The sequence below is a fragment of the Chroicocephalus ridibundus genome, chromosome 9 (genome assembly GCF_963924245.1).
Source record: "Chroicocephalus ridibundus chromosome 9, bChrRid1.1, whole genome shotgun sequence".
Taxonomy (NCBI): domain Eukaryota; kingdom Metazoa; phylum Chordata; class Aves; order Charadriiformes; family Laridae; genus Chroicocephalus; species Chroicocephalus ridibundus.
This window is the reverse complement of record NC_086292.1, coordinates 48784188-48796555: the sequence shown is the minus strand read 5'-3', so window position 1 is coordinate 48796555 and position 12368 is coordinate 48784188. Positions and strand designations below refer to the sequence as shown.

Genomic DNA, 12368 nt, shown 5'->3' with positions numbered 1-12368 from the left:
CAGCAGGCAAACTGCCTTTGCCCTTGGGAATTGTGTAGAAGAGCCAGTGCGGATCCGGATATAGGTTCCCATGGGCCCGATTCAGCCACAGCCTTTGAGATGCTTCTCCCACCCGTGTCCTGCAGCGTGGCAGCTCGGCCTCTTTCTAAAAACACTGTCCCGAGCTGTGGGAGTGCCGGGAGCCAGCGAAACAGCCTGGGTTTGCGTGATGCAGTCAGAAACATTGACTGTATTTTCCTCACAGTCAAAAAAAAAAAATGGAAAAAAAAGGAAATTCTTCCGGCAGCTCCACTGCCCGGCTTGCATCTCCTGAAATTGTAAGGGTCTGGAGCAAAGGCAGGGAGTTAAAGCCCCAAACCTCTCATGGCAGCAAGAAGCAGCCTTGGGGCATCACGGCAAGCACCGACGGGCTGCGTTACGGCACCTTCCCGGGGTCCCTTTGCCGGCAGTGAATCCTGCTGCCCATCCGGAAGATGCAGGCAGGAGGCACGGACAGAGGTATGGGCAGGAACACGGTGCTGAGGCCCCGGGAGCATCCCCCTCCCGAAGGTTTCCCTTACAGGGAGGACTTATTTTTATTCTTTTGGGCAGAAAAGGTGGGTTTTATTCCCAGTATTGTTCCCCAAATGTGCTTTGGGTGTTTTTTTTCTTTTCAATATTTGATCTGACAAGAATCAAAATTTTGGACTCGACAGAAGCTCCAGTTCGGAAAGGAGGTATTTGAGGCTTCCTGCCTTGGCTGCATCGCAAGCAAAACATGTGGCTTTCGGCCACTTATTTATGACAGTGATGTCACTCCTGACAAGAAAATGAGACTCAGTTCTTCGGATTGCTAAATCTCCTGACAACCTCTCAAAAAGCTCCCATTAGTTTATGCCAGTTTAAATATTCTCCAATTTTTTTTATGTTTTTTCTTTCTGCCTCGAATGCACCCACATCTGTTGGCTTTCTGAAATTCCTCCCCTCTGCCATCCATTGCCTGGAAACTTTTTTTTCCAGATCATTTTGTTTTTCCAGCCCCATCGCCTCCCCCGGTTGCCGCTACCTGCCACAAGTGGGATGCTCCGGCACCGGTGAGCGGCACGAGCAGCTCGCAGCACTTCTCCCAGTTCAGAGACTTTGCACTTAATGAAGAATTCGTGCTATTTATTTGGGGGGTTATGTTGCTTTTCGCGACCGGCCTGGCTGCCTTTTGCAGGAAGCTACAGCTGCACAACGGGGTCTTAAAGCAAGGAGCCATGGGATGGGGGTCCCCAACTTGTCCCAGCGTTCCCGCTCCCCAAAAACCCCTGCTTGAGGTTCCGCAGTGCAAAATCAGAGAAAACTCTGCTGAATGCAAAAAAAATCAGAGGAAAACCCGTCACATCTTCTCTGACGCTTGCTCTGCGCTCAAGTGATGAGGATGCCTCTGCATTACCTGCAATTGAACCTTCCTTGAAATACTTCAAAAACCCCCTCTCCAAAAGACCCCCCCGCCTCTTCCAGCGAGGTGCGGGGTGTCACCCCGACTCACTGGTGGCAGTGACGTGACACCCCAGGGTGCTCCCAGCCCCCCACAACCTCCCCTCCTCCCCGTGCCCATCGCTCCTCTCAGTGGCCGGTCCTGGCCTCCGTTTCTCCACTGGGTAATAGTTAACTCAGAGGAGGTTTTAATTTGTTTTGTAATGTTAAATAAGGTCAATCTACCACAAAATGTGCTGGCTCTCATCCTCCCCATCTCCTTTTTTCCCCCCCCTGCTTTCTAGAATTTCTTTTTGTAGGATCTTAAAGCTCCTTACCTCAGCTCTCCTTGGCGAGACTCTCCAGTTCTTTGCTTACGGAGCCAACATTGCAGATTTGCTCCTTTGACTGAAAAAAATCAGGTTTATCCCTAACATTCCTACCTATAAAAACACTTTCCACCCTGAGTTTTTCTGCCTGGGAAGCGGCATTCCCAGCACCTCCTGTTGACAATGCCTTTATACTCCTATAAATACCAAACGTGACCCTTCTGCTGCTTTTAAAGCGATCCTTACTAGGAACGCCAGGATCTTTTATTTGCAACCGCAGCCACTTTCTGCCCGAAGATGAACAAAGAGCTGGGATATCCCGGCTATTGCATATCCTTCCCTACAGTACAGTCTCCCGTGCAGTTGCTCCTTGCTGGGACCCGGGCCGTGCCCCTCTGTGCTTAAGCAAATCCATGGGGAAAATAATAGCGTAAATTAAAAACAAGCTGTTGCACCCATGGAGGGTTTGAAAGTGGTGCTGGTCCGAGGCAAAGCGTACGTGCCTCTGAATAAAGGTATGCACTAGGTGTTGGGGGCTGATACCTGCTGGCTATGGGACATGGACCACGGGACGTGGGACATGGGTGGCTGCAGCTTTTTTTGGCCACCACTAATAGAGGTAACGCAGTGCCGGAGCCCCTCGGCACAGGTAGCGCTCTTCCCCCCTGCCTGGGGGTGGTCTTTGCCCCCAGCCAATTTCTCCATCGAATGCACCCGGGGGGGATGTGGGCACAATTCAAGGCAGCTCCCACAGCCATGGATAGGCGAAGGGGTTTCTCCAGCAGCCCTGAGACAGACCAGTCCTGGGGAGACTGACTTGACGCCCCTGTCTGCACACCCTGCTGCTGGGTCCAGCTCCTGGCAGAGCGGGGAGCTGCCAGACCCATCCCCCGGGATTTGTTCCCCGGCGATCAACCTGCTCTTGAAGGTTGACCCCCGTGGACTGCAAGCACCAGGCTCCCCGGAGCTGGGATGTTGTGGACAAGGATCCTGCTCCTGCTGTCCTGCGGCAAGGGACACCCTCCAGAGCAACCCCGGGGAGAGGACTAAGCCCAAAAGTCACCCCATCCGGGTCTGAGAATCCACCCTTTGGGACATCCCTCTCCAGAGCCACTTCTCCCTTGCAAACCCCCCGGTGACACCGGCTTTTGCTTGCAGGGGAAAAGTGAACCCCAACTTTGGTTCTTTGGTACTGTAAAACCCTCAGGGGGTGGCCCGTGAGGACAGCTGGGGTGGGTGACTGGCTCCTGACCGGGCACATCTGGTATGGCCACACATTTCCTATGTACCCGCAGCCCGTGGTCCCTGCTGGTGTGCGTGGTGACATGGTGGTGGCTATCTCCACCACAAGCAGCTGCTGCTCCACAGCTGGAGGAGCAAAGTGTTGCAGAGCAGCGTCACCCATCCCAGGGGGCTTGAGGAGATGTCAGAGGGGAGGACAGTGGTCTTCCCTCCCCATGCCCGTTCTGGTAGCCCAGCCTTCAGCAGATTCACCCTTACAGTGGCCGAGAGGAAAAATACTTTTTCCTTTCTGACCCATAAACACACTTTTGCTTTGGTAGCAGCGGTGGGCACCAGGTCAGCAGCTCCAAGGAGCATGTTGGTGCCTACCAGGGTGAAGGCCCTTCGCAGGTGTGCTGGGGAAGTGGGCTGCCCTCCAGGGCTTGTGCAGCTGTGGCCTCTCAACCCTGATTGAACCTGCTTAAAGCTGCAGCCCTGGGGCTAGCTGCTCCTTGTGGGCTCGGTGCTGGAGAGAGGAGTGCTGGGTGGCTGCAGGTGAGGTGGGGCTGGCGGGCTTTGGGTCTCACAGCCTCCTGTCCATCATGGCTGGCTATGGGGATGCTGTGCCACAGAGCTGCTGGGATGGGGTAAAACCACCCCTGTCTTGCCTAGGGCCCTCCTGGGCAGGCTGTGTGTTTTGGGGGAGCAGCATTCCCAGAACGGTTGAGGTTGGAGGCACCTCTGGAGATCATCTAGTCTGAGCCCTGCTCAAGCAGGGTCACCTGGAGCGGGTTGTCCTGGACTGTGTCTAGTTGGGGTTTGAATATTTCCATGGGTGGAGACTGCATAGCCTGTTGGGGTGGCCTGTTCAGTGTTTGACCACCCTCACAGTAAAAAAAAAAAGGTCTTTTCTCCTACCATCCAGCACCTTGGCTGATGGGATCCTTCTTTTCTCTTCCCAGGGTTCAGTGACACCTTCAACATTGACACCAAGAGGCCCAAAATCATAGCTGGCTCTAAGGAAGCGTATTTTGGCTACACAGTGCAGCAGCATGACATCGGGGGGAAGAAATGGTAAGTGACCTCCGTACCAGACTCTGAAAAGGAAGGGATCTAACACAGCCTACCCAAAATCCTGAATGTCTTCTCCTGCTCCATACAACCGCAAGTTTGGGGTGGGCAGTGCTCCAGCTTGAAGGGAAACCAAGTTTGTTCTTGGTGATGCCAAGATGAAACTCTGGTGCAAAGCCATCCTGGGCAAAGTAGAGAGTAGAAACCCTCTTCCCTTCAAAACAAGGAGTTTGACATGAGGGATAAGCGTGTATTTTGTATTTGACAAGCGTGTGCGTGTTGACAGTGCTGTGCTCTGGGTCCTGCCCGGCTGCCTCGCGGTGGCAGGTGCCGTGCAAGGGGCTTTGCTCCAGGCAGGTTCACGGTTCCCTGGGGCCCCTCAGCCTCCGACGCTTGCTGGAAACCCATCTGAGTTTTGGACTGAGGCCATCCTATTTTATAAAGTTTCCACCAAAGAGCTGTGGTCTGCAGAAGCGCTCAGACCTGCCTGCGTCTGTCACGAGTGCAAGATGAGACTCGGATGGGCTTTGTTCGGGTTTTGGGTTTCGCAGCAGGTTTTGCTCCTTGCCAGGGCTGATCCCTGCTGGGGATCCCACACAGATGTTGGCAGAGACCCTTGGTGCTCCCTAGGAGCACATCTGGATGCTGGGAAGCTCAAAAGCCCACTGAATTCCCTAAACCTTGATTACTGCAGAGCTGAAGGATCTGCCCCACGGGTGGATGATGGCCAGGCTTAAGGCAGCAAGCACAGGTATAAATAATGCAGATGGATACCTTTGAAATTCAAAATTTGGGCCTGTGCTGCCTTTGCATGATCTTTGCTGGTGCTGGAGGGTGGTGTGGGGTCAGACCCCGTCCTGTGCCCTCAAGCCAAGCTGATGTTTCACTGCAAGGAGGAACAGCGTGGTTTGGCTTTACCCTTGGTCTCCCCAGCTGCCATCAGCATGGCCTGAAACCTCCCCGCTTCCCTTCTGTTTAGTCGAGGGTCGGGGCCAGCCGCCCAGGCACGCTGTGGTGAACCTCTCCGCTGGCTCCAGGCCCTGGTTTCCCACAGGGTTGCCTGCTTTTCCCAAAGAGTACTGTGCCCCCAGTTAGTGGGGTGATGCAGATGCTGTGGTCCCTGTGCTGTATCGGGGCTCTGGTGCTCCCAGCGGCATCCCGGGGATGGTTCCACTCACTGGGTCACCATTTCCTTCTGCTGTCCAGCAGAGACCCAAGTTAATATTAGTAAAACTTTGAGTGGTGGGATAAGGTTCAGGTTTCCGCTGGAAGTGTGTGCTCTGAGACAGGCTGGGAAGGGAGGGGGGTTGCCTGGGGTGCAGCCCGTGAAGCCGCCTCTGCCCCATCACAGAGATGGGTCCTGAGCAGATATTTTAGCAGCCAGTATCCCTGCTGAAGTTCAGAGACTCACACCTGCATGGTGGTAATGAGCTTTTCCACTGCTTCAGCTCAAGACCAAGTGCTGGGCTGCTCGCGGTTGGGCTGAGTCTCCCCAGCAGCGTGACCGTGCCTGGTACCAGAGCATCCTCACATCCCCGTGGTCCATGAGCAGGTTTGCATGCAGCAGCAGTGGAGCTTTCTCCCAGAGCTAACTCGCCATGTCAGGGACCGGGTGGTCTCTTGGGATCCTTTTCATCCTCGTTGTCCATGAACCTGTGCTATGGGATTGTTTCCCAACCAGCCAGCTTACAGTTAACAAGCCAGAAACCTCTGGCATGGGACACAGCCCGCCACCCTTTCTTTGCTTGAGAACGTGTGGATATTTACCCAAAGAAATGCTTTTTTTGGGGGGTAAAGAATTTTGGGCAGCCTGACAGCACAGTTGCTTCTGGCCAAAGCTACTGGAGCACAGCATAAACACGGCTGTTGAGTAGTTCCAGCAAATTCCTGCAACGTCCCCTGCTCAAGACCTGGGTGGGGATGGCTGATGTTAACAGATGAAGTTGCTTTGCTTGGCATGAAGTCTTCCATCCTCGTATCCCTCCAGGTGATGCTGGGCAGCACCATGTGCTTAACTTCTAAGGGAATATGAGCCTGGCCCAGCGTCTCCATCCTTTACCTGCTCACGGGCAGGTCTGTGAGATGGTGGGATGGGGACCATGCTCTGCAGGGTGGTTGACCTGATGCTTCAAAACAAGTGAGCTTTTCATTTGCCCAGACCTCTGCTGTGAAATATTTTATACCAGGAATGGATCCAAAACCCCAAAAATTTGGTGATATGTGCGCTGGCCCCCGTAAGAGGCTGTGGCTCCGCAGAGGTGCCTACCAGGTCAGGGCTAAGCTCAGGAAAGGCTGTTCGGAGATAGTGATTCTCCGAAGGGGATAAAGAGCAGGAACTGAGTGTCTCTGCCATCACATTCCTCCCTGCCTCTGCTTCTGGATAGTATCCCTTTTCCTTATCTCATTTCATCCTAAACATGCCAAAAATCTCCCCTTGGAGACACTACTGTAACCAGGTACGAATGCTCCACCATGCTCCTTAAATGACAAAATGGCATCGGTAGGTGCAGGCGACAGGAAGCCCCCCTGGAGCCACGGCTGAGCCTTGCTCCAGGGAAGGACCCTCCTCACCTATCCCTGGGCAGGAGATGCGGGACATGGATGTGGCCGAGCCCGGCCCATCCTGCAGAGGTCCTGGCCAAGGCATTGATACACATGTGCGATTCCCCCCCTGCCCCTCGGGATTTGGATGCCCTGCCAGGCAGGGAGGGCAGGAGTAGCTAAACCGTTGGGTGTTCAGTGCCTGCCTGGGCTGGTTTTGCTGATCTGCAGACATTTCTGCCCAAAGTAAGCTCTCAGAGGGAGAGGCCCTGCAGACATTGGTGGAAAACACTTTTTTTTTTTAAATACATTTTTCAGCCCAGTAGATGCTGTTTTGCTATGTAGCTATAGACGCTGTTTTAAGCATGATCCTGGCTGCACCCTGGCAGAGGAACTGCAATTTCAATGCTATTTGGAGCCTCTCAGGCTTTTTTCTCATATCTTTGAGCTGCCACCATCACTGATGGGGTGGTCAAGGGCTGGCTTCCCTGGGGACCAGGGAAGGGAGAATTTTGCCTCCTTTCCCAGCAGGACATTGGGCCAAAGACCAGCTCTGGCTCATTCTGGCCCTTCTCACATCTCTCCTGCCAACATTAGGCAGGACACAGCTGTAGTTTTCTCCTCTGTCGGTTCCTCTGCATGAAAAAAATGGATGTTATCTGCACAGAATGAGTGTACATATATACATAAGTACAGCGTGTATTTGAATATGCAATTATGTAGTATAAAATGTCTATTAAATATGCGTACACAGTTAAAAATGAAGCCACCATGACTCACTCTGGTTAAAGGATAAATGACTGAACAAACAAAACATCTATAGCATAACCCAAGGACGTACGGAGAGAGCAGGATAATAACTGTGCCGAGCCTCGGCCAACCCCAGGAGCTGGCAGGAGGCAGAAGAAATGGAGATGCTAAGATGAAACCAGTTGCTGGTAAGGCAGAAGCCAGATGAGTATCCTTCAATACGATCCCAGAGGAGTTCAACAAAAAATCCACTGAAATGCAGGAGAGTTCAGAGAAACTAAATGGTTATCTCAGAAACGGGGCTCGTACAGGAGCGATGGTTATAACAACGTGCGGAGACCCGGCTGCCAAATACTGAATGTGGAATCTGAGGACTTTGGCACCTATCCTTCAGTCTGAGTCTTCTAATGCTGCTTTTGGCTCATGTGGATGGTTTTAGAAGGGTTTCAAAGCAGCTTTTATATATATATATGTGTGTGTAGAGGCGTATTTGAGCGTAAACAAACATATATAACATTCTCTAGGTATATTTTTAGTTGTGACTATTTCTCTTTTTCAAACCTTTCAGGGAGGGAGACAGATCACTTGCACATGGGGGCTGTAACTGCAACCTTGATAGTGGAAAATCTGGGAGGAAAGAATTCAGATTATTAAACTCCGGGGGGGGGCGGGAACAACGCTTGGGTATATACTGCTCGAAAAGCTCATCTATTTGTGGGGTGGCTCTTCTCTGCTCACCGTCTTCCTGAGCAGGGAATGGCTTTCAGAACTCCCTCTCAACACTTTCCCCCACTTTTTTCATCAAGCTGCAGGTGCAACCCAAGTGCCTTCTCCAAGTCTGCGAATGGAAAAAATGACAGCAGGTTCCCGAAACTCACCCTTAAAGTGCGACGTAGTTTTATACCTCAGCAGCCGGGCAGCCTTCCTGGTGCGGGCAGGGCAAGCGGTGCCCGGCGTTACGGGGTCGGAGCATCCCCAGTCCCCAGGACTGGGCATCTCAGGTGAAACAGGGGATACAGTGCTCGGGATAAAGTGGCACAGCAGGAGCTTCGGTAGAAGGAGAGGGAGCTACTGTACGTGCAGAGGTGATTGTGGTGGTGGCCTGAAGGGGTGGCTTGGCTTGGAGCTGTTCCTCTGCCTCAAGGTCATACTTCGGTTCATGCCGTTCTGGCGGTATTTAAGGTATGAATTGTGTGAGTTCAGGCACATTTGTTGCTGTGGATGGATTTATTTGGGCAGAATACTTGTGTTCAAATGTGGAAAGAGTTTTCACAAATGCACGTGGGAGTTATGTCCCTCAGACATGGAAGCTCCCATCCCCGTGTACGCTCTCCTCATACTGCACATGGAAGTTTGTGGTGAACACAAACTGGAATTACCTTGAGCTTGGGAACAAAATATCTTTAGGGATCCAAAATCGGGTAAAAAATGGGGAAAAAAGTTTCCGCCATCTTTCATCTCACCTCTCCCAATTGCTTTTCCTGATTGCCGCCCATCATCCCATGAGCAGGAGCTGTGCCATTCCCTAGGGAAGGGCAGGAGGACCCATTCCCTCCTCCCACGTGTACATGGGAGGACACACCAACCACCGCCCTTCACTTTCCATTGCCACCAGACACCCCAGTACAGAAGCGGGAGAAGGAAAGGGGCCCGGGGGGTGGGTTGTGCCCCCATGGAGCAGATGGCAGCAGCCGTGATGCTCCATGCAGCGAATGCCAGGATTGCTGCCCCATGCCGGCTTCTGTCTGCGGATTGAAAGCTTCCAGCTATGCAAAAAATGAAGCTTGAGTAGAACTGGCTGTGGAAGGAAAGCGCTGGGAATAAACATCCATTAGCCTTCAGAAGCCATAAAAATAATAAATATAGCATTCCCAAGCTGGCTGAGGCCAGGGCTTAGCTGATGCTGCTGGCAAGGTGGCAGGGCTGGGGAGTGGGTCCGCGGCCAGATGGGCTTCAAGGGCTGTGGGTCTAGTATTTGGGGTGCTGGATGCTCTCTCCCTCTTGAACTCATGTCTCACACTGTCCCTGCCCTGCTTTGCACCAAGGGGATGCTGTGAAGCCTCGGTGCAGGGTTTGGCCCCTTTGGGCTCCCCTGCGCACAGTTCCCCACCGTCCTCCAAGGGCTCGTCCTTGCAAGGTCCCCCCCTCCCAAGGGTGCCTGGAGGGGGGCAGCCCTGAGCCCCCATCCCCGTGGCTGCTCCAGGCACAGACATGACGTTTCCAGTCTGAGCGCGGCCAAAAGGAAAAGGAGGAGGGAGAAGAGAGAAAAATCTGCTCGGTGGATTTAAAGCTATAATTGTGCTGATCTGGAAAAACAGTTAAAGGGTTTGCTATTTCCCTACTACTGCGAGAGGCTTTCTTGGCTGCAATTCTCCTGTGGTTTGGCCGGTACCCGAGCTCTTGGAATTATTTTGGTGAAAGGGTACATAACTGCAAAGCATTCCTCCGGCGCGGGGATAATGTCTGCTCCCAGCTCTCCCTCCCACCGCGCCGGGGCTGCAGGCATGGGCTGGCCGCAGGGTGCGGGATGCTGTAGCGGCCCACCCTATCTCCCGTGTTCAGGAGTTGTTCCTTTTTTGGCACATTATGGCTTTTTTCCCCCAGAAAATCCCATAGGCTCTGTTGTTAGCATCGCTGGGCTCCTTGGGGCTGCTCCGCAGTTTGGTCTATCCCTGCCTGGCACCTTCCCCAGGCGCCTTGGAGGACACGGGACAGCTGATAGCCCTGGGCCAGATCTTCTCTGCCATGAAGCACTGTGGTTATCACAGACGGCAGGGTCAGTTTGCATCAGCTGCAAGGTTAGGCCCTTTCATTTCTTTATTTATTTTTTTTTTTGTAAAAAGCAGTTGGTCTAATCGGAAAAGGAGATGTGGTCTCGTGTTACTCGCTGTAGGGCTCGCAGAAGAGAGGGGCTCGTGGGAGGACGTCCCCTCGCAGACAGACCTGGGCTGTGTTCCACTGACACGCTCTTTCAGCCTGCTACCAAACAAAAAGAGGAAGGAAAACATCTGCTGCCCTGCCCAGCGGGGGGGGAAAAAAAAGGCAAACCTGCGCTTGGTATTTTTTTTTCCACGAGGGAACCAACAGGAGGCACGTGCAGGAATGGGGATTTGGGCTGCACGACAAACCGGCCAGCGGATGCCCCGCAGCTTCTGGCCTCCTGAGCATCCCTGCATCTCCGTCTTGCCTTCCCCGCCTTGACAGCCTGAAAACTTCCTCTGCCCCAACCCTGCAGGTTTACCCAGGGCTTTCCAAACTGCTGTGGCAGGAGCAGCATTCCCTTACCTACCTTTGCTTGCCGTGATGCACGGGCAGGCTTCCCTCTCTGAGCTGATTCCTCTCTGAGGAATTTTAGGAAGATACAGAAGAGGCCCATCAAGCACGAGCTTTCGCAGCCAGGCCCTTGTCGTATAGAGGAAAATTGTCTCTTCGGTGTTTGTGTTGTGGGTTTTTTTTTGTTTGTTTTGTTTTTTAAAGCATCCTCATTGCATGATAGCGTTAGCATTTGGGTGCAGCACTAAGACCCCAGCACCCCTCCCACAGTGAGCCCGGGGCAGGCTGGAGGTGGACGGACACCAAGTCCTGCCTGTGCCACCACACTACGTGTGTGCTGCAAAACACCTATAGCCTCATTTATGAAGATCTCTACGGAGGAAGGGGGTCTTGCTCCTTCCCATCCCAAGTTGCTCACTCAAAGGCCTTTGCAATCACATCTTCATTATTTAGGGTTAGGGGCTTGGTGCCCTGGTCTCAGAGCACCGAAAGGCAGCTGTGATATTGGAGCTGGTGGCTCAATGGTGCCTCCAATGCAGACATGCGTGGGTAGGGAACCTCCCCCAGATGCTGTTGGCTGGTGATGATGGGTGTCTGGGGAAAGCAAGAGGCACCTGGTGAGAACCAGAGTCACAGATCAACGTTTGCTTTGGAAACCTCCAGAAGAAAGCCAGAGATCGCACGAGTCCTGCTGGACACGTGCAGCCGGCAGAGAGCATCGGCCGGCAGCTCCAAACGCGGCAGTGGAAACCCCCGGCCGGGCCAAGAGTCGCTGACGGGCCTGGGCTGTAAACACCTCTTTATTACAATATCCCTAAGTAAAAGGGAAAAAATTACACCAGGAAAAATAAGAAAGTATCATTACTGTTGACCACAATATTCTGCAAGTTCCTCAGACATGTTTTGCAACACGCCCCTCAGCTGCTATTTTAAGGAAGAGTGCCGGTAATTTTGCCTACGGGGGTGGCTGTGCGATGGCTGCAGCGGCACGCGGCGCTCGGACCCGGCTTGCCTCCGTCTCCGAGTCCTGGGTCCCCTCGGGGCTGTTCCCGTGACGTGGCTGCTCGGCGTGGGGGGGAGATGACCCGCGGGGTCCTGCCCGGCCCTCGGGAGGGGTTTGCAGACGCACTGTGGGAACGGGCTGTGTAATTAGGAGCATCCATTCCCGGCTGGACCCGACGCGCGGAACAGCTGGGTAAATTACGGTTGTGTTTATGTTTCGTTTTGCAATGAGAGGGTTTGTCATAAAGCAGAGAGAACATTCATCAGCCTTTAAAAAAAAAAACCAAACAAAAAACACAACAGCCGAAGGTGCTTGTGCACGTCGGTGGGAGACGGACAGCATCCCGCAGGCACTCCCGGAGCAGGAGGGGACAGGGATGGGGATGAAGCTCATGCCCAGGAGCGGGTCTGAGCCTGGACCTGGTCACCTGTGCTGGGCACTGTGGCGTCAGTGGGACCCAAAGCTCAAAACAAGGATGCACTCTGTCTCGTGAGAAATCCCCTAAAACACACCAAACGTGGGGATGGAGCACTGCGACTGCTCTGTCGTTAGCCGGTTGTCTGTTAATTAGGGTGACATGGGGAGACTCGGGAGTCAGCGAGAGGGTCTAATGCCTCCACCAGGAATGATTTATCATCCTGAGGGATGATTTATCAGGTATTCAGTGGGCAAAACAGTCTTGCAAAGGGTGTAGCACCCCCCCGCAATCGCTGCTAAATAACGAGCCCGAATGGCTGGTT

General features: G+C 53.3%; 2 protein-coding genes across 2 annotated transcripts in view; both read left to right on the top strand.

The window, feature by feature from the left end:
• CLN6 (CLN6 transmembrane ER protein) overlaps positions 1–12368 on the top strand; it is a 157897-nt gene that overhangs the window by 86521 nt on the left and 59008 nt on the right. The gene's annotated exons all lie outside the window — the stretch shown is intronic.
• Positions 1–12368, top strand: part of ITGA11 (integrin subunit alpha 11) — a 51881-nt gene that overhangs the window by 4360 nt on the left and 35153 nt on the right. The window contains exon 2 of the mRNA XM_063346076.1: positions 3953–4064. Within this exon, the coding sequence (XP_063202146.1) occupies positions 3953–4064 (112 nt within the window). The remainder of the gene's footprint in view (positions 1–3952; positions 4065–12368) is intronic.